At 43.1% G+C, this 21,819-nt stretch overlaps 2 protein-coding genes across 5 annotated transcripts in view; one reads left to right on the top strand and one right to left on the bottom strand.

Annotated features, from left to right (window-relative positions):
• RAVER2 (ribonucleoprotein, PTB binding 2) overlaps positions 1-2,368 on the top strand; it is a 30,289-nt gene extending 27,921 nt beyond the window's left edge. Inside the window, 1 exon segment of the mRNA XM_052666860.1 lies at positions 390-2,368. Coding sequence (XP_052522820.1) covers positions 390-536 — 147 coding nt within the window. The 3' untranslated portion in view covers positions 537-2,368.
• Positions 2,369-2,636: 268 nt separating this feature from the next.
• The window catches only part of JAK1 (Janus kinase 1), a 55,890-nt gene continuing 36,707 nt past the window's right edge, over positions 2,637-21,819 (bottom strand). For 3 of the 4 annotated variants that reach the window (XM_052666843.1, XM_052666840.1, XM_052666841.1), the window contains exons 5-25: positions 21,665-21,818; positions 19,991-20,154; positions 19,469-19,811; positions 19,184-19,357; positions 18,036-18,193; positions 17,192-17,315; positions 16,190-16,376; positions 14,212-14,318; positions 13,035-13,181; positions 12,268-12,355; positions 11,611-11,738; positions 10,990-11,125; positions 10,392-10,543; positions 9,168-9,318; positions 8,216-8,310; positions 7,302-7,494; positions 6,572-6,696; positions 5,726-5,898; positions 5,163-5,280; positions 4,673-4,836; positions 4,421-4,579 (exon numbers count right to left, since the gene is read on the bottom strand). In XM_052666843.1, coding sequence (XP_052522803.1) covers positions 4,492-4,579; positions 4,673-4,836; positions 5,163-5,280; positions 5,726-5,898; positions 6,572-6,696; positions 7,302-7,494; positions 8,216-8,310; positions 9,168-9,318; positions 10,392-10,543; positions 10,990-11,125; positions 11,611-11,738; positions 12,268-12,355; positions 13,035-13,181; positions 14,212-14,318; positions 16,190-16,376; positions 17,192-17,315; positions 18,036-18,193; positions 19,184-19,357; positions 19,469-19,811; positions 19,991-20,154; positions 21,665-21,818 — 3,169 coding nt within the window. In that variant the 3' untranslated portion in view covers positions 4,421-4,491. Of the gene's footprint in view, positions 4,388-4,420; positions 4,580-4,672; positions 4,837-5,162; positions 5,281-5,725; positions 5,899-6,571; positions 6,697-7,301; positions 7,495-8,215; positions 8,311-9,167; positions 9,319-10,391; positions 10,544-10,989; positions 11,126-11,610; positions 11,739-12,267; positions 12,356-13,034; positions 13,182-14,211; positions 14,319-16,189; positions 16,377-17,191; positions 17,316-18,035; positions 18,194-19,183; positions 19,358-19,468; positions 19,812-19,990; positions 20,155-21,664; position 21,819 lie in introns of those variants that run through there. The other variant, XM_052666844.1, reaches the window with a different exon arrangement.

Genomic DNA, 21,819 nt, shown 5'->3' with positions numbered 1-21,819 from the left:
GGCACTTTAATCTGTTCAGCTCTTCAAGAAAAGCAAGAGAGCTCCAGCTGTCCCACTGACGCTGTGCTTTAAAGGGTGAAGATGGCCAGAGCGTGGCCAGGAAGCCGCTACCTCTCAGTATGCATCCCGCAGCCTGGGCTCCAGCCCTGCCAGCCCTTTGCCCTCCCAGACATGCATGTGCAGCCGGGCACCTGTGCATTTACGATCAGTTTGTAGGGAAAGGGCACAACCACTGACTCATGAGCTGTGTATAGCCAGCCTAAAGCAGGAGGAGCGGGCGTTTGGAGCCGATTGCTGGCTCCTGGTCTTTGCTCGTTTCCAGACCGGAGCTTTATTTATTGATGCTGTTGCTCTGGATCATGTGTCGCTTGTTTTCTTCTTGCCCTCAGGTGGCTCCAGCAAGAAGCGAGAAGCGAGGCTCCTCGTACCTCATTGCCTCCCCAGAACCTGGCCCAGTGGAGTACCTCGGCCAGCACGCTCAGGGCTCCGCAGTGCGTTACGCAGAATCCTCGCTGAAGAAGAAGCGCGTTTACTGAGACCCGACGAGTCAGCCCTGCCTTGATAGGCGAAGGCAAGCCTTGCGTACCTCTGCTATTTATTGCTGCCTTAACTTCAGACAAATAACTTTTCTTTCTCCGTGGGTTCTGAATATCCCAAGAGGAGCAACCCTGTGTAACAGGCAGGTTTGCCAAGTGAGCTGTAGGCGCCGATACGCCGTTAGCCATTTCTCAGTAGTCTGACTTGCCTTCTGGAAGGGTGGATGGGTGTCCTTCATCTGCCACCAAAGCAAACGGGGAGCTGGAGCCGACCCAGAGAGGTAACCAGCTCACTCTGTAGTTCCTGGCAGCGTACAGCCGAAAGCAATAAAAACACTGAGGGGGGAACACGGATTCTTTCTCTAGTCCTCAGGCTGAGGAAGTTAAAGACAAAGTCTTAATAGCAATTCTCTTTCTTATTTTTTTAACTCAAGAATGTGGGTTGTTGGTTTTTTTTTTTCCGATCTTGCTTATCCCAGGATTAAGATTTCTGCATTTACAACCCTTATATTTTTAAAATTCCCTCTTAATCCTGGAGTGCAGATATACCAAATGTATTCCTAGAGTCGCTGTGATGTTTTCAATAAATGTTTGTTCAAAGCGCGATCCTACGCAGCGTGCTGCCTTGCAGTATGAGATTTTATTTGGACAGCTGCCATTTGGCCAATGAAGTAACCTTTATCTGCGTTGGGCAAAGGATCCACAGCTTTTCCTTGGAGTAGTTCAGTTTGTGAATGGAGCTGTGTTACACAGCAAAGCACCAGCTCAAAAGAGCAAAAAGCAGCGGGCTCCTGAATGCTCTGGAAGTGCACTTGGTGGTGTTCTGCAGCCTGGTGTCCTCCTTCCTGCAGGAACGTGGTAGGTGATGGGTGGAGGTGACAGAAGGGGGAATATGCACCACCTCTTAGGCTTTGCCTGAATGCAGATGAGCCACACGTAGAGCAGAAGTGCCCCTACAGCTCTCCTCAGCTGCCTTCTTCAGTTCTACCTGCCTGCTCTTCTCTCTATTTATTTATTTTTTCCAGCCATCTTTAGACGTTTGCTGCAATCCAAGCCCTGTTGGAGTGGAGCATCCTGGCTCCAGTTCTCTTTGCTTCTTCCATCTCGCCTGTCGTGTGAAGTTCTTATCCAAAGGAGAAGCCATTCACGTTCAGGCAGCGCGGCGGTAGGTGCTCAGCCCTGCACTGCTTTGCAGCCAGGTGGCTCTCACTGTCTTTTTGTATTTAAGAAGGACTCGGTATTTTGGGCTCACAAACGAAGCACCTTCGGCTAGCCTTTCTTTTCTGCTGTTTCTCCTCTTGGCTGAAGAGTTAGCAAGCATTATTTGAAATCCATGTTTGTGACGGCTAGACGTGATGGGCAGGGGACCCTTGGAATCCCATTGCAGATTGATTTGGACCCGATTCACTCACTTCTGCCATTAAGACTGTAAAAGCAGGCCTGAATCTCTAGTTTGGTAGACAGTACTGAAGACATATTTTTTAATACTGATTTGTGTTTATTTTTTATGAACAATTTAAACTGTATTTCAAGCTTTAGTGTGTGACCAGAAGAGAGATTTTTCCTGGTTTTCTTTTTTTTTTTAAACATCAAAATCTCTCCTCCCTCACTGGTGTTGTATGGATAGACAGCATGCACTGCATACAGGTAGCAAATGCCTAAGACAGCCAAATAGCAGCACAGTTAATGGGAGACACGACGTTTTGGGGGGGTGGGATTCTGTATGTATTGATAAGTTCACTTGTAATATTTTGTTCAAACTGTTTGTATACGCAACTTTCTTAATTTGTTACCCTTTTCAGTGAAAATAAAGTGTTTGGTACACGTTTACAGTGGAGTTCTGTGGAGGAGAACCACCTCTGCCCTACCTTTAAGTAAGTGACCATTTAATGTAGGGGAAGGTTGTTCTGAAGGCAGCGTGGGCATGTGGGAGACATGCAGAGGTTGCACTTGGGCACAGGGTGATGGGCACAGCAGTGAGGGGCTGGGGTTGGACGGGAGGGGCTCAGAGGTCTTTCCCAGCTTCGAGGATCCTCTGTTCTGCTCGCCCTTCCTATGCAGGTCACATTATAGAGCCTCATTTAACGTAGAGTGCAAAAATGTATTCACATGGAGAAAAAAAAATCTTTATTAGATTTGTTTGTATAAAGAGTAACAAAGTGCTTACAGATTTAAATTGGGCTCATACACGACGTACGTACAGGAAAAAAAACAAGTAATACTGTAAAAATAAATCTGACCTGGTTGCCGCTCTTACTTACAACTTCTTTTTAATATATATATAGATATAGATATTTAAAGATGTCTTTCTATTATTGCCAGAACTATTTCCACTTTCAGAATCCAGGTTTGGTGGAAAAACAATGTTGCCCAAAGGGTAGGATATGGGTCAGCCAAAGGTTTCCAGTTAAACCAGTGCTCCTGGAAGAGCCCAGCCTTACAGAACGGGGCCGCAGTGCGGCTCAGTGGCATTTGCAATGCCAGCTCTGGTCCTGACAACACAAAGTGCGTGGTCCCAGGGAGCCTCACAGGGCTGTGCTCTCCTGCTGATCAGCGGAATACGTCACAAGCACGGGGCTGGAGACTGTAAGTCAAAGTAGACGACGGCCAATGCTATTATTTAAAGCAGTCACCTTACGCCAAGGGAGCAGCTTCACAGGAACAAACTGCTAAAATGCACGAGCATGCTGGCCAAGGAGGTTCACTGACAAAAAACAAGTGTTGTGTGCACCCCTCTGCTGGCACTACTGATAACAAGAGGACGTTTGTAGGGTCAAAGTGTTCTTTCCTTCTCCTAGGTAAGTTTTCCTGGTGCTCAAAACTCTACCGAGTTACTCTTTGCTGGGGGAGTATTCCCCCTAAATCTGTGCATGGTTTAATTGTCTTTTCTCTCCCCCTCGGTTAATTACTGTCCCGTGCACATCTCATGGCACTGTAGCTCACTTAGTTGCAGTACAAGCTGGAGATCAATGTGTTTGCACACTTAATAGCTACATCACGGGGGGAGAGAGGGGTAAGGAGGGCATGGAAGGCTGGCTGGGAAAAGCAAATACATTGATCCAGAAATTGGGCTTCTCGATGAAATGCATAAATATACATGCTCATTCATGCCTTTTTTTTTCAACTGTTTGAAATAGGATAATCAAATAACACTTTGAAAGTATCTTTAAGAGCTTGGAGCTGCAGCTGGCTTCTTATTATTTTCTTTTTCTCAAGATTTTTTTTTATGCCAAATTGTTTTGGTTTTTTTTGTTTTGTTTCTGAAATGTAAGTGCACAGGGAGGGGATTCATCAGCCAGAATTTTCTCCAAACTTCCTCAGAACTTCATAAGAAATGAGGATGACTACTGTTACATCCACTGGTTCACAGAATAAGCGTGAACAGCAAACGTGTTTTAAATGCTACAGGTTGCACTGAGACGTGCTGAGAACTGTAGCAATTTTTGACACTGCTTTCAGCTCACATTCATCAGGATAGTTCAGGGTGGAGCGAGACCATAACAAAGAGAAAACTGTCTTGCAGTAACTGGTGCAAGAGGAGTTGAAGCTATTGTTTCTCCCATACCTCATAATTAATTTGATCCAACTGTTGACTGAATTTAAAAAAAGAAAAAGGAAAACTGTTGGAAAACCGATCCTTTGAACACACTAGCACAGTCAGAATACAAATTACAGTAGTTAAAAAGTGAAAAGCCTTGGGCATTTACATTTTGACACACCATTAAAGCACTGACAGTATAAAAACCGAATTACATCTTGCTCATAATTGTTTCAAACCCTTGAATCAGGTTGTGAAAGGTTGTCCGCTTATCGTGCTTGAATATCCAGCATTTCCTCATCAGCTGGTCGATCTGGAAGAGGAAAAAGAGAAATTTCTGAAGGTTGAATGAAACAGCTTGTTTCACTGCTAAGTGCAGAGGGAAATTCAGTGCTGAAAAACATTTACAGATAATGCTTAAAAAAGGTGGAAATGCCTTTCTGCCAGCAGCCATGGAGGATTTTCTACAGGGAGTGTATTCACTTGAGTGTGCCTGGTGCTTTTGCTGCTTATTCATAGAATCATAGAATCACCAAGGTTGGAAAAGACCTAAAAGATCACCCAGTCCAACCGTTCACCTATTCCCAATAGTTCCTACTAAACCATTCGCTGTAAAAGAAAGAAGACTTGATAGCAGTGGAGCTGTGTTACCTCCTCGGGGCAGTTGGGTGGACGTGGCAAACGCTTCTCCTCTTGTAGGACACGCACGAGCCGTGCTACCGTCATCTGGCCCTGTGTGGGGCCAATCATCTTCAGGAACTCCTGTGGAAAGAGCAGGAGTCAGTTGTGCTACCTCAGCACTGAGCCACATTGCTGCAGTTTGACACTAAGATGCCACTGCAATCTCACTGTGAAAGTGAACAGCAGATGTTTGTCACCATATATGCACACTGCGAAGGGAGAGAAACATCTTTCTCTTTAGTTTCCTCCCTGAGATGTGTGGTCACCACAGCCTGCCTCTGTGCAGGGTCTGCAGTGAAAGGCAACCACGAAGGTTGTTTTGAGAAGATAAATTCTGTGCACTTCTTGTTTCCACACAAAATCTGATGCAAGCATCTTTAACAGCGCTTTCCTCCACGACCACTTACTGTCATCGGGCTGGACTCCGAATCGCAGTAGGTGAGCAGTTCGTACAGCGTCACCCCGAACGACCACACATCTGAGGCGATGTAAAACTTACTCTGAATCAAGCATTCTGGAGCATACCTGTGGCCACAACACAACACTGTTAAGCTGCATTCAGAGCTGCAAAGATTCACCCATAGGTGCACAACCAGTGTGAATCGAACCGAAGTGAGCTGAGGAGGCGTGCTGCATTCATCCTCCTCACACATAACTGTGCCCCATAAATGTGCCCATAAGGCTGGGGATGGCACAGCAATAGTAAACAAGGAATATCTTACACAGCAAAGCACCCCAAGACTAAGGGAGACCAAAAGCAAAATCATGGGGAAGTGGATTATTGAGTGCAGGAGGACACTAATGCAAAAGCAGATTAGTCAGCTATGTGCTCTTTCTTGCTACTGTACTGAGGCCTCTCAGTTAAATGGGAGAAATCCTCAGGACACCTAAAAGAGGCTTCTAAGCCTCTGAGGTGAGCTATTCTGTCGCACAGTCTGGTTAATGAAAATGGGTTATAACTTGTTATTACCAAAATACAGGGCTGTCGAGGTCATCTTTGACAGTGTAATACTCCTTATCAGTCTCGATGGCTTTGGTGAGACCAAAATCCCCAATTTTCACTCTGTTCTCACTTTCAACAAGGACATTTCTTGCTGCTAAGTCACGGTGCACATACTGACAGGAGCCCAAGTAGTCCATCCCCTGTAAGAGAAGAAAGCCTTGTAGGTTAGTTTCTCTGATACTTAACATCACTGATTTTCTCCCAACCTCCCTTCCAAGCATTCTCTTTTTCCTGCAGTAGTATTCCATCCAGATTTTCCATTGCAAGTTCTGCTGGTACTTTCCAGGGTCCTTTTCTGGTCCACATCCTTCTTCTAGACTCTACCTTTGGGTTCCCCATCTGCTAAGGCAGGTTGTTGTTCCTACTCTATGCCTTTTAACTTTCAGCTAAGCAACCAGTCTCTCAGAGCCTTCTCTCCATGGCAACTGTTCCTCTCTGCATGCTGCTAGGACTGACTGATGTCTGTGCTGCTTTTAGCTGCCTTGTCCACCACAATCACAAAGTCACAGCCTCTGACAAAAGGCACACAGCTTCATGTGGTCTTACTGCAGTGTGCACTTGCATCTCATGCTGTCCTCCCTCTGTAACGCTTCCAATTCTGTAATTCTTCTCATGGTCATTCTTTATGCGAGGGAACCTAATAATTGCTCCTTTTATAGCATCTGCAGCACCTGAGAGACTGCTTTTTGAGGACAAAGCCATGGTTTTAACCATAAAAAGCAAGCCTCCTTTCTTCTCATCCCTTACCCTGTTAAGTGAATACTAAACTAATCAAACAGGAGAATTACAAGAAAGCTCTGATGCCAGGCTCACCTTGCAGATCTGAACTGCGTATCTGAGAAGTTGTTTGAGATTGATTTTGTTCTTGTTTCGTGGCAGATATTCCTTTAAGCTCCCAGAAGGAAGAAATTCCATGATGAGTTTAATCCCATTTCCTCCTAAAAATGAGTGCATGGTTAATGTACAAACGTGACCCTTCTCACATCATTAACATCAGAACCTTTTGTACAACACCCACAGCAGTGGCAGCATTTGTTCTTTAACAATACTGTATGACCACAGCCAGGCAAACTCCCATTATCAGTCACTGTAGCAATCCAGTAGAGAACCTGTTCCAGGCAGCACAGTTACTGAACATAAAGGTCTTTACATTTTCTTCAGTTTTTAAATGCTAAGTGTAAGGCAATGGAGCTCTATTCTGTGACTCCTGACATCTGCTTCTACCAATGACCTCTAGGCTTTATGGCCTGTGAACTGGCTCATACTGTCAGCTCACTCCTGGCTCACACAGACCACCACCCAGCCCAGGTGATTAAAATCCTTTCCATGGATTTGGTGAACTCCAACAACTTCCGTCACATCAAAGTTAGCTAGGTGTGAAAATGGGCAGGAGGACTTCAGGCAGAAGTTGCTGCTTATTCCATGAAGAAAGACACCTCAACCCACATAGTAGAACTGTTAGGCTTTTTAAAATGCTTAATTTTTAAAGGAACATTTTTTATGCTGTTAGTGTGTATTTTTAGTATTCTTCATGAAGACTTACCATCTTCTGTGCAAATTCCCTTATACTTGACAATGTTCTCATGATACAGATTCCTCAAGATTTCTATTTCCTTCTTCAGGTCGGCAATGTGATTCCCTCCAGTCTCTGGCTTCAGAGATTTAACTGCCACTTGTTCTCCTGTATTGTCACCTTCTGGATCGTATCTGCAGAGTTCAACCTTCCCAAAGTGGCCCTAATTGTCAAAGAAAAGAGCATAACTTAACACTCCCTAACCAGAGTGTCCCTGATGCTCCACTTGAGGCATTTACAACTCCCATCTTCCTGCTGTGATTCGGAAAGCACACACAGATCTATGCACACACACACACACACACACACACACACACACACACATACACACCCCTCTATAAAAATGCCAAGAGACCTGAAATTCTGCTAACAATTTACAAACCAGATCACTGTTTACTAGATATCCACAAAAGCTTTCCTTATCTTCCATACAGAACACACACAGTGTGCTTTTTAGAGAGTGGTGAGGTGCTGGAACAGCTGCCCAGAGAGGCTGTGGATGCCCCTTCCATCCCTGGAGGTGTTCAAGGCCATGTTGGATGGGGCCCTGGGCAGCCTGGGCTGGTATTAGATATGGAGGTTGGTAGCCCTGCCTGTGATCCCTTCCAAGCCATTCTACAATTCTATATACATCTTTTTTTTTTCAGCAGGATTAACCAAGAATTCCCTGGCACCTCTGTCCATCCCTGAGTGCAAACACACCTCCTCCTCCTTCTCCTCCTCATGATACCTCCACTCCTCCCTTTACTGTGTTAAACGTTCAAAAGTTACCACAGTTCTCTTCACGCTCAGTCCTGACAGCACTTAAGGGCTGTCTGATCTGGGAAAAGTCACAGTTCCCACTTCCAGTGTAGGGACCTAAATCTGATGTCACTCTTACTTACCTCTCCCAAATCACGGATTCTCTTCAAGAATCGTTTTTCAAAGAGTGTGGGATCAACCTCTGTAACAGGCTTCTTCTCCGAGACAATATCAGGGTCTGAGAGTGGAAAAGCACCAAATTAGACAGATTCCTGGAAGGACACCTTGGTCTTGATGGACACTTAGGGCATCCTGGTTCATCTGCTGCTATTAGTGCCTCTGTCCCTACTCTCTCAACTTCTTTTATTTAAACCTCGCCCATTTCTTGATAGGGAATTTCTTCCACTGCTCTGTGCCAGTCTACCACTTCCCCAGACTGATTCAGTCTCATCTCAGCACACTTCCCCCTCTGCAGTAGTTATTCAGCTCTTGTGGCTACGTACTGCTAGATGGTATGGTTTTGCCCTTATTATGTGCTGATTTTCTGTTAGCTTCTCTTTGTAACTACAACATCAGATGAACCAAGTACACTGTTAATGCCCTGATTCTGTCAAGAATCCCATGGAAATTTCACGGAGCTCAAAGACTGGCTTGAAGCTGACTTGAGCTATTAGATAGCCTTGTTTCTTACAACACAGGCAACGCACGTTCCTTCTAGCTTCTTTGTTTGCAGACATTAAGGGCAAGAATCTTATTCCAGAGGAGCAACAAGTACCTGAAAAAATATCTGCAAGATCACTGTGGAAATGAGGCTATTTTGCACTTGACACTACATATTACAGTAAATGTTTCTAAGAGCAGTGGGCACAGCCCTGAGCTGCTGGAGTTCAGAGAGCACACAGAGCATTTGAAGTTGGGTGGTGCTGTGTGGAGTCAGGGCTTGGGCTCAACGGTCCCTGTAGGTTCCTTCCAATTCAAGATACTCTTCTGACACTGTCACCATGCTAAAATGCTCCTGCAAGCCATCCAATTTTAGCCAAACAACCCACACTTCCCTACCCAACTCTCCAGCCAATCAGCAAAATCAAGCCTTACTTTGCTCCTCCAGTTTGTTGATGTCTCTCATGATGGCTCTGAAGAAGGGTCTCTGGTGGGGGTCGTAGTTCATGCACTGTTTCATCAGGTCAGCTAGTTCCTTGCACGATGGTGTCATCAACATGAAATGCCCTTCGTAGAACCTTTCCTTCTGCAAAGCACGAATGAAAACTCCAGCATGAATTTTAGCCTGTTATTTAATCGACCTGTGTTCTACATTAGAAGATAAGACTACTTTCTCTTAACTTCATCAAGTAAATTTCAGCATTAACTCTAAATCGTCACCTGCCGGTAGAGAACTATTATTAATGATGAGCCTGGTGCAGTTTGGAGCAATCACAACACAGTTTCTAGCAGCTGCTGAACATTTTATCTTTCAGAGATTATTTTTCTGCCAGGTGCCAGGCTCACCATTTACTTATGCACTGGGACACATGGCCACATGGGAATGCTTAGCACAGAAAACCACCATAAGACAGGCAAACAATGAGAAGTCAAGAGCGATGGGGCATAGGTGGGATGAGGGTGGCTTTGTACATTTTCTAAGCTCAGCAAAACCACCCCGGTTGTCTGCCATGTGCATGAAGCAACCTGCAGCTGGGGCAGCAAGTTCCCTTCAGTTACCTCCTGTTAAAACAACTCAGGCAGTGACTCAAGTACTCAGTCATTTCCTTCAGACAAGCAGCAGCTGCCTTGCTCCATCGCCTTCCCAACACAGCAAAACTTCAAGAGAGAAAAAGCACATATGGAACATAGGCTGAAGGGCTCTGGCAGTGTTGAACAAAAACTGCCAGAGCAAAGCAGAACAACTTTTTTTTTTTTCTCTCAAGCTTTCAGAGCAAGCAATATGTTGTCCCACTGGAGACTAGTTTGGAACCAACGTCCAAAAGAACTGAAAAACCTTCAGTTTTTAAGCTGAACCTCAGATAGTTTATAATTGGAGATGTGGATTAGGAAAAGAGAGGTGTGAGAGCCTCAGAATTGTAATTGTTTCTATGCTGCATTTTGAAAATCACTACCAAGGTGAAGTAATAATTAGCATCTTTGTAGCGAGGATAAGAATTCCTGCTGCAATCTGTGGCAATTCAGATGGAATCTGCCCCTTACCAAGTACAGCTGACCTGGGTTTGGTATAAGACAAAAGCAGCTTAAATTATGGAAACTGAAGTGCTGAAGAAGATAAATCTGAGTTGTCAAGGTCAAGTTTAAGCAATGGAGCTTTACCTCTGCCAACGTCTTGTCTTTCAGTGGCGTTTCTCCATTATAGCAGATTTCCCACAGTGTTGTACCAAAACTCCACTTATCTGCTGCAATGCTTAAATTTTTTGAGTCTTCAACACATTCGGGTGCAATCCAGGGGATTCGCTCCACACATTCTTAGATAAAACACAGAATCAAAGCAGTTTGGAATTAATATGAAAGTACTTTAAGAAAAAAAAAAAAGTTTACCAACTTATTCTTGTCTAACTGCTGCTTAACTACAATAAACTGAAGCTGAAATACTTGTCCAGTTTCAGGAAATCTTGATTGTGAAATCCCTGTTCTCATACAGACATTTCCATGGCTTTTATAAGCTCATGGTTTGGGTCATTCAGAAGCTGAGATTCTTTCTATACTCTCTTGTTGGGTCTTGAGATGAAATTAAGTAAAACAAACACAAGCTCCAACCATCAGTGACACTCCTTTGCTTCAGTGTTGTGGTTTTCAGCTTCATAAAAACAGACTGCTTTTATTGTACCCAGTTCTAGTTGGTATAGATGGTACTTTTCCCTTTCTCCTTCTCAATCACAGTAAAGAGAAAAATCCAACTCTTGTACCATACCTTGCCTGGACAGCACAGTTATTGGTATTCCTGGGTCGCTCAGCTTTATGAAAGGTCCATATTCGGTGTCAATTCCCTCTCTTGCCAAGAGGATGTTTTTAGTACACACGTTTCCATGTACCAAATCCTTATCCTCCTGTAGTAGGGCAGGAAAAGAGTGCAGTGAGTGAGTAGAGCTCTGCAAAGTGCCCTTGACGTACCTGTAGCATCAGGGAGCAGAAGACTCCAAACTGAAACCCTAAAATACAGCTTGGAAGAAATTATCCTAGAGAAAAGCAGGGCAAGGTTTTGTATTTGTAAATTTGATTAGTTTTGGAAAACATTCCTTTTTCATGACAAGCAAAACTGCAGAAGTGGAACACTGCAGTTTCCAAGTACCTACAAGGAACCAATGGCAAACATAAGCACAAAGAGTATTCGGCTTGCTGATAAAAAAAGGTGCTCATTACCCACTCTAAGAGTCTCTCCTTATTTAAAGCAACACAGTAAATGTTAAAAAAATATCCTGATATCACATTGCACAGTCCCACTACCCAAGGAAAGAACTTCATTAGTAATAATGCACATGAAATCTAGGTAACATTAGCTTGCAGCAAGCTACAGGCAATGCTTCTATCTTACCAGGTAGCTTAGCGCACTTGCAAGTTGCTTGGCTACATTGAATTTCCAGGGAGTTGTCAGGAGTTCACTTTTCCGATGCATAAACAAATCCAGAGGCCCAAATTCAACAAATTCTTCAACCATGATATCTACAAAACCAGGTGCATAAAGTCAGTATTGCAATCACCAGGGTCTGGATAAACCGAGTCAGCTCGTTGCCACCTTCTTCCACCCCCCACCCCAAGGCAAGCTGCTCAGAATTTATTTCACCATCTTGGAAGCTTATTTCAGTGTTCAAAGAGTCCAAACTGCAAAGAGAGACTTTATGTAGTAAAATAACAGTCAACCAGAAGCAAAGCATTTCCAGAGCCTTGCCAGGGAGATGACTGCTGTTGGAAGGCTGGTTTGTACTGACACTACTGCCATCCCTTTGGCTTTCTGACCTCGAGGATCATCCTGTAAGACATGTATTCAAAGAAAGCACTGCAAAGGAAATCTGATTAGTGGAAAGGACTTTGCTGTTCCAACTCCGCTTCTGTCTGCTCTGAAAAGTCAAGCAAGAGATGGCAGCAGCCAACCACATCTCCCTGGAGGCCAGCTCTGATCTGAATGGCTGCCTTGTCCTTACTGAAGCCTGCTGCTTAAAAATCCCATCAAAGAGACGTTAACTGAACTCACTTTCTAAGTCACGGACGCAGACTCCATGGAGGAAGACGATGTGCTTGTGAGAAACCTGCCTCATCATGCTTGCTGCTTCAAAGAAGGCCTGTTAGAAAGGGAAGCAGAGAAGTCATTAAACTGCTGATCACTGCAGCAGCCATCCATGCAGTGAGCAAAATGGAACAGCAACAACATACACTTTTGCAAAAGATAACTGTTTTCCACAACAGGGTTTGCCATCCCACCACAGTACCAGGGCTGTGGTGAGCTGTTGTGGATGCACTCACTGTTCCATAAGTTACATAAGCTCTTCCCTGCCCTTTTGCAGGCACAAGGTCTGCATCCCTGTGTGCCTCTCTTTCCAGATGATTAAGCAAAATGCAAATCAAATAACTTGCTTGAGGCCACGTCAGTGACTGAATTGGTGAAAGACTCCCAAGCCCACTGCACAACACAGAGGTAACTTCAGGTGGGTGGCAGCACCCTCACTGAAACCCATCACTCAGCTGACACAGTTCAGACCTCAGGCATGGGTATGCCTGTGCATTTCAGACCACAGCAAGGTCTGGCTCCATTTTGCTTGTGCTTACAGCCTGCACACAAAATCAGCTTTCTAGGTATCTCAGAGGGCTGATCCACAAGATTGGACTGCCTAAATTGCTGAGAGAGACCCCAGCATCTTCCCATTCTATTACATTCACCAACCCTATGTTTCTTAGACACTCCACAGTTAAATGTGGCGAGGCCCAGTGTTTACAGTTCAAGAGAAAAAAAGAAACACTTGCCAAAGAAATGTCTCTGTGACTGGGGTCCAAAACTTTCAGGAGCACTTTAATCTCTTTTTCGTTCTGATATCCTTCATTCTCATCATCTTTGTAGTTGAGAATCCCTGAGTAAATCTGTGTTCTCGTCCCTCTTCCAAGGTGTTCACCCTAAGGCATAACACAGCACGTATTTTCAAACCAGGACATGAAACAAACAAATGTAGATTTACACATACAGTTGAACCTGCACTCTACTCTGCCTCTCAGAATTAGCCCTACATACAGGCTTAAAATTATTACAGAGTGAAAAACCAAAGACAACGTGTTATTCTTCATTCTAGTAGTCTCTGAGAACGTTTACCACTGTAAACTCTTTTGATATGAAAGGGCTATTGCATCTTCACTAACATCAAGCAGCTTCAGTGTAATTTAACATCATTAGACTAAACATCAAATGAATAAATAGTAACTGGCCTCTGATTTACAACAAGCTGCTACTGAGCCAATCTTTTATGTGTTTCCAAAAGTTAAAGGAAGTAATATTTCAATAGAACACTTTGTTTTGGAATGTAATTTCCTTCTAAATAAGAGAGGATTCTGTCTTGGGATATTTTTGCAGGAAGTCTGAGTGTTGATTGTTAATATACCAAACTAAAAACAATTAATATAATCCATACTTGTTTTCCTCAGTCAGTAATGCTTTCTGCCTTAAAGAAATCTGACTGATTTAAGAGGCAGACATTTTTAGAAACAGTCACTGTGATTTAAGCATTCAAACCACTGTGTGTTTTTTAAAGCTTATTCAGGTGAACTGTCTCACTAACTGCAAATGACTCATCAGAAAATTTGGCAATGTGCACAATCAGTTTGGAAAACAAGATTTTGAATGCCAAGAATCTTCAAATCCTTTGAATACTTTGCCTTTATTTCCCTGTAGGAAAAGCTGCTTGTTTCTCCAGTAGGTCAGGCTTGAAGAGAGACAGGTATATTCTACAGTACAACCCAGATAGCAAGAACAGCTCCTAGGACTTCCACGATTCTTTAAGAATAACTTTACAAGCAGCTCATTCCAAATGCATTAGAAAATTGCTCCCATATCCATTTGTGCAATATCCAACCAGCCAGGATGAGGTGATTTTATCTATTCTGAGCATGGAGGGCTGCCACGATGGGTGGATTTCAAGACACAAACACCTACCTGCATTATTTCTTCTTTGCGGATTCGATGGAAGCTCAGCTGCCCTAGATGATAAGCAGGCTGACATTCCTGAGCCTTCTTGGTTGCAACCAGCAGGTTGGAGATTTCTGGAAGGTGAGGACAGAAAATATTCTTGAAGACTTCACAAAGATAATTCCATACGTTCACCTTTCTCAATCAGTTACATTTCTGTATATGCATACTGCAAAGTAAATTCCCAAATGAGAAAGGAAGAAACTGATTTAACTCCTGGACAGGTAACTTCTGCTCATCGTTCCACAGAGAATTCACCAAAGTAGAGCTTATATTTTATATTATACGTATACAATCTTACATACATTATCCAGAGCACTGGATATTGCATATAAGGCCCTGTTATTGCCACAGGTTGGGTAAAATAACACTCATCCCCCACTTTGCCTACAAGTATGGCCCTTTTCGGTGTGCAGATGGGATGAGGTCGTTGGAGCCTCATTTCTTCACCTCCTTGAAAGTTTCTTTAAAGTGCTTAGGGAGACACTAACATCTATGTTCAAAGCATAACACCTAAATTAGGGAATGGGAAATGAACAGAAGGAAAAGACTCAAAAGCCTGCTGCTGCTTCCCTGCACAGCTTCTGCTTAGGGAGAAGCATGGATAGATCTAGACAATTCATTAATTAATAATTTTGTCTTCCTGTTTTGGTAGCTGACATTATTTATTACAATCTAATGACTTTAAATGTCTGTGTGCATCTGGCTCTCCTGTTAGTGGAAAACATGTGCATCAGGACTCAGAAAGCAAACAGTAACAGACCATATTTTCAAAGCACTGTTTTTATATTTGTGAGAAATATATCTTCATATCTGTGAGACTCCAAAAGAAAAGAAAGAACAATCAGAGAAGAGACAGAATATGGAACAGCAAAGATAATACCCTGAAGCCCCACTGAAGTTCAGAGGTGCCACTATCCTGACTAAAGGAAACACAGTGTGCTACCAAAACAGTGAGGTGGGCAGAAAACTCCCTGAACTGTTCTAATTATTCCAAATACAGCTGTCACAGTTTAATCAGCAGGTCAAAATGTTTAATCTCTCCATGCCTCACTCAATTACCAGTGTTCTTCACAAGTGCGGAAAACACACGTGTAGCAACAGAGTTCTCTGCTCTAAGACCTAAACAAGCAGGTAATTAATGCAACTCAATTATTCCCCTCATTCTAACAGGAAACCATTATCTGATCAACACAACCATGCCCACTGCGTTTCCTCTTTCATACAACATACAGCTGCAGGACAATTGTACCTTATAGCAAACAGATCTAGTAAGTGTTGGCAGTAGTAGTTGAATGAACACACATTCATCATCTAAAATCTGATCTCACAAATAAATCCACTGATGTGGGGGTGCTCTGCTCAATAACAGCTCCAGTCTAAGTCTTCCTCACTGCTTTGTGAATGTTAATAAATTGCACATCACTGTTACAACAAGCAAGCCCAAACCCAAGGCTGCCATACAACACACTGCAGCCTCCTTTGCTGGAACTCAGGCCGCATGGCCAGGCATACGTGACTTAGTGGAGGAAAGGAAGAACCTTATATGGGCCTCACTTTGACACAGCACTGCAGCCCATGACTCAGAGTCAGCTGTGACATTTTGGTTTTAAACAAATCTAGAGCTCGGCCTCTGCCATCGATACTGCAGGGGCCAGTTGTGGAGGTGCAAAAGGGGAAACCGCTGTCATTAGGAAGTTCATACAAACAAGGCTCTCGAGAAGCACCAGCCCATGAACATCCTGTGCTGACCTTGCAGCATTAAAGGGAAACCCCTAAAGCCTTGTTCACGGTGCTTACTTTTTGCTTTTTGACAAGGCCCCCTCTCTACAGAGAAGCAATAAGTAATATGAAAGAGCTTCACACAGGAATGCGTGCAGGAGAAGACACTAAGAATGCTTCCTATTGCTGAAGCTTCTTATTTCTCTTAAAGGACAGAGGCTACCTCTTGGCTTTGGTTGGCAGCACCTCTTCAGTGTAAAGCTGATGTTGTCTGTGCGAAGGATTTGTCCTTTCAGGTGATCCATCAACTCTTTTAAGGATGCAAAAGACCTGTTTGAGCCATGTAGGAAGTACCCGCCTTTCTTCACCTCGATCTGGAAGTTCTTGTACTGGACTGAATTATTTATCATCTGTGATTAGAGAAGGGAGGGGGGAAAACAAGCAAAATACTGATCATTGAAGAACACCTGTAGGAGTGAATAAATTTATAAAGCCTTTGAGTTCACATCCAGGACCAGTTAATTCATTTGCTCCTATGCTGGATTCCTCTAAAATTCCACCAGTGCAGGAGAAGGCTCCACAATTCCTGTAGCCTTCAATCCCAAGAAGGCTCACAGAAGGAGAGGAAGATCAACATGAAGATGCAAACCTCTAACAAGTCCAAATTTTACTCAGTTAAGAATTGCCAAATTTGGAGCATGGTTTCAAAATCTCGACTTAAAAATAGCAAGAATGTCTTTTGCAGCCTGGGCTGTCTAACAAAGAAACAAGATTTCAGGCTGTGCTTCAGATCCTCCGGTTCACACAAAGGTACTGGGGAAGGATGACTTTTGTATTGGTTATTTGGTGTCATTATAAGTACACTCACAGAACTAAATCCACACTCAAGGAGCATTAGATGAGGTGCAGCAGCAAATTCTGTCTGCTGTTTTCCCAGCAGATGAGTTTACAATTTGCTTGCAAGTTCACATAGTCTTATTGCTATGAAAGGAAGTGTTCTGGATGTAATAAATGATACTTTCAGAGAGAGCACAAAAGTCTCTCTGACTTCTGTCAGAGGGAAAACAAAGCTATGAGTACAAATGTCCTCCACTTGCTGCATCTGCTGTCAGGAAAAGCTAAGAGAGATTCCCTACAGAATGCAAACATAGCAATATGGATGATGGGGAACCATCAGTCTTCAGCTCACTACTAGACCACTACTGGAACACCGCTCCTGACGTACCTCTGAGCCTTCAAGACAAGTCACTGTCATGAGGATGTGGTTAAAGTTTGTGCAGCTCCACCTCAGCACATACATCCCTGCTTCATTCCCTTCCTGTCGCAGTTTGTTGATGGCATATTCAGTGCTGAAAGAGTCAATGTGAAATGGAGGAAAACCATTAGAAGAGGAGAGCAGTTGCATCCATAACCTGTTAGTAAATACACAGGAGAGTAATCCTGTATTTGGAATGAAATCATACACTCACAACTCAAAAATATTTACACTATTATTAAAACATAATTTGAGTGCATTACACACTCCCATATTTTTATTTTTTATTTTTTTTTTACATGAGAGCAAAGAAGGAAAGATATATCGCATGCTTAGCGGGGAAATTCTGCTTTCACCACAGTGCATATGCAAAATTCTCTTCTAGTTTTCTATATGCTGCATCTAAAAATGTAAAGGCCGAAAAGGTGGACAGAAAGGAGAATAATTCCTTCAGTAAATAAAAATAAACATAAGCATTGTACATCCATCCACTTACTCCTAGGGCCAGTATAAAGAAAGATTGTATTTCATTGCCTGAAATATTCCTGTCTGCTCAAGTGACGATTAGTGAAATAAGTCTCAAAATACTCCTGCGTGAGGAAGCATTGGCTTTATAGAAAAGTAAACTGATGAGGAGAGAACTGGTGATTTTTTTCATGGATCAGGAGTAACAGAAGTTGTCTGACAGCCTTTTGGTAACTAATTCTGGTCATTACAGAAACCTATCAAACATCAGACTTCCTCAGTGTATTCAATATGCAGCAGAATTAGAAGACTAATTATCCAAGTGGGTAAAATAAACAAGGTCACTAACCAAATGGGTCCATGGCAACCATTTTTAATGTTGTGTTCAATCAGTGGAGGAGCCACATCTGTGCAGAGATAATGGTGGGCATCTGCTGTAAGTCTGAAGTATCCATCTATTAATGATGCAAACGACAGAGCTTCATCATGTGAGGACAGTTTTAATTCCTAAAAGAGAAAGATATTTTAGTCAAGAATACTTACAGCTCTGTTAAAGCAGGAAGGTTTCAATATCCAGAAGTTTTTTTCACAGTGGGCACAAAATTGCTCAGAAACATATGACAGAAAATCACTCAGAAGGCCAACAGTGACCATTCTCTACCCTCCTCACTTATTACTGGCTAGAAACTTTCATTCTCCTATGAGAACATGAGGCCTATGTGAGATCTGTAACGCAAGCTCCTGTGCCAATCTTTGTGAAGCCGCACTAATTCAAGAGTAGGGCAGTCATGTAGGATGGGATGTGAAGCCTAGGGACAGCCCAAGAAGTCAGGACACTACAATTGGGTACCTATGAACTCACTTTCCTTCCTCTCTCTCCCTGGGTCCCTCTGCCATCCTTCCTGAGCTCATCTTCAATCTGCTTCTGGTAATCCAAGCTGTGTGGGAAGGCCACAGGTTGAGAAATGTAGCTAAAGAAGTCACCAAAAGCTTGGGGAACTGATAAATACTGGTGGCATGCAGTAACAAATGGAGAGAAATAACCATCCTCATCAAGTTGCTACTCTTCTAATTAGCACTTCTGCATTTGTACAGTGATGAAGACAGCATATGGATCCAAGTTGAGGGAGGGAAGATTTAGGTTGGATGTTAGGGGGAAGTTCTTTACAAGGAGAGTGGTTAGGCCCTGGAACGGGCTGCCCAGGGAGGTTGTGGATGCCCCGTCCTTGGCCGTGTTCAAGGCCAGGTTGGACGGGGTCCTGGGCAACCTGATCTGAATGTGGATGTTTGGTGGCCCTGCTGGGCAGGGGGGTTGGAACTACATGATCCTTGAGGTCCCTTCCAACCTGAGTGATTCTGTGATTCTGTGATATTTAACTGTTATTCAAGAGTCTCAATAGAAAATGTTCCCCAGAGAGGTTGTCACCTCTTTGCCCAACAGTACCAGGTCACTACAGCCACCCACAGGAGGGAAAACTATCCAGGTTTGGTTCTTACCATTTTTTTGTTATCCTGCTTGTTAATGCTAACCGTAGACTCCTTGATGACAATGTGAGTGATTTCAGGAAAATAGGAAAAATTGTTCCACAAATCTCGGGTTTTGTATCTGTCTTCATCCTTTTTGATTTTGCCATCAGATTTTTTCTTCTTCTCTTTCTCCGTCTGTACAGACTGCATTCGGGATAAAAGTATATTAATAAAAGCAGTCTGACAGTGTCAGAAAATCATTTTTTAAACAGCTGTTATGACCCAAAGTAACCCTCAAATTCCAGGGATACTCACATTTGGCTTGAGCCTCCACTGAATTCCATTGTTTCCTGTCACGATGACTTCGTAGAGTGGAATGATCTCACCGTCTCCACAGTTAAATCCATTTATTTCACTCTCAGATGAAATAAGCAGAGATGAAGTCTCAAAAATTTCTGCTCCATAATATTTGGTCAAAGTCTCCATTGTTGATAAGTATTTAACTTTCAGATCGCGTGGAGACACGCTACTGTCACAAATGGTTTTATTGTTGAACTCTTTAAGGAAATGCTTGAAAACGTTATTTATCCGAATCCTGGTTAAGAAATTCCTCTGCCTGATAGTCTTGTTCAAAGTTTCAGGAATATAATGTTTATAACTAGAAGGAAAAACAATGCTAGGCGTTAATATGTTGTTCCCTAAGTTTGTAATTCTAACATGTGCACTTGGTGTGTTGGAGCTTCCGACCCCAGCACAGTCAGACACTGGAAAGTAAAATGCTTAAGATCCCTTTTGGAAGCCAAGTGCAACATATCCAACAGTGTTATCCCAACTTACCTGATATCTTTGGGCAGCTCTGGCAGCTTCACATTTTTCTTAATAGCATAGTGAGAGATTGCAAGCACAGCCATTCCCAGACACTCGTTTTCAATTTCATGAACTTCTTGATCATTTTTAGGGTCACGGATTGGTGCCAGTCCCTTCACTAAATCATACTGACCCTTAATAGGAAACAAAAAGAAGAAAAAAACGTTACTTCATCTGGCATTTGTCATACTAACAGCCAATGGCACAACGAAAGAGTCACTCAAAAACTGAAAGTCGAGACAAGAAGGGGCAGGGGAAGAGGGTTGTGCAAGAGATGCCATCTTCTCTCAGACCAGTCAATGTAGGCAAGAATAGTCACTCCACAAACCTGCCAGTTTGAGAAAGATCAACCTTTATGCCTTACAGCAGTGCTTTACAATTATGGTTTGTGGAACAGGTGGAATCACCACGTGTGTCATCTCCTCTCATCCCCAGCACTTAGGCTTTCCACCAAGAAAGTGTGTAGACTCCCACGCAGAACACCTGCACTGCTCAGAGACCCTTCCAAGCCTCCTTTCCTTTACACAGAAATTCACTTTTCCTTTTTAAATTAACTAAAGCACGCCTTTCTAGCACCATCATTATATTTTTTCTGTATGCAATGAATACTTTCCCTCTCTATTTTACCTTTCCTTCATCACCTGATTCTCCCTGTGAACTCCATGCACTCATTCTTCAAGCCACAGCTCAAAGCCTTCAGACAGTCAGAAACATACATGGTCATCAAAGCACGCAGACATTTCTGTGCCTTTGACTAGCATGAGCACTTTTCTATTTGCTCTTTTTAGAAAACGTGGTGACCAATGGTAACACTCAGCCTGACACAATCTTGTCTGGAAATATTCATTACCTCACGCATGTTGTGGATTCACAACAGAAAAACGAGTGTTTGCTGGAGCAGCTCCATGCCATCTCACTTCTGAAGGACACAACCGTATTTCAGTCTGAAAACTCCGTAGCTGCTGTACTCAGAACTAACTGCAATCATGTTTTTCTCCAGTGCGTTTAATTTGCTCATTTCACAAGCCTTCATCAACTTCAATCTCCCACTTCCCTTCCCATTGCTGAAACCACAGTGCCTGATTTGCAAAACCACTGGTGTGCACATAACCTTTCTTTTGATGGGGAGCACAGCTTTCTGATATAGGAACCCCACGTGTTTGGAATGAGCAGCATGCTGCCAGCAACTGGGATGCACAGCAGGAGAGAAGAACTGCACGTAGGCAGGCTGTGTGGCAGTGGCATTATGAGTCAATTTTTGAACACCACACAGTAAAATAGACTCATTAAACAGACACAGTATCATAGATTTAGTAATGCTACTGTTCATCTGTCGGACTGTAGATGCCACAGTAAATAACTATTAAAAAAATAGTTAATAGTAAAGGAAGTGTGCTGTAAAAACGTAGCTCTTCCTGGACTGTCAGGCAGTTACTTCACATGTTCCACATAGGGTTGGATTGTTCTTCACATAGCACATTTCTCCACAATGTGAAAGTAAACCCCCACCATCACCAACAGGTAAGCTTAAACATATATTACAGTTGGAAAATAGTTGTTTTTTTTTAAAGCAGAGAATTCCTACTGGGTCAAATAGGTTTCAGGTGGGTGGAACTGCACAACTCCCTGCATGCAACTCTCTACCTGTGCAAAGATGTATTCCAATGAGTTTGCATCCAGGATCGGGGTTCCTTCCGGCGCCAGCTTCTTGTCGTAAGAGTTCTTTGACTTCTTTGGGGTATGCCTCCACACTGAGGGTTCGTTTTCACTAGTCCCATGCCAGTTTGTGAAGTAGTATC

This window comes from Tympanuchus pallidicinctus, unplaced genomic scaffold, assembly GCF_026119805.1.
Source record: "Tympanuchus pallidicinctus isolate F22 unplaced genomic scaffold, pur_lepc_1.0 scaffold7, whole genome shotgun sequence".
Lineage (NCBI taxonomy): Eukaryota > Metazoa > Chordata > Aves > Galliformes > Phasianidae > Tympanuchus > Tympanuchus pallidicinctus.
The sequence above is the reverse complement of the archived record's forward strand: the minus strand, read 5'-3'. Positions and strand labels throughout refer to the sequence as shown.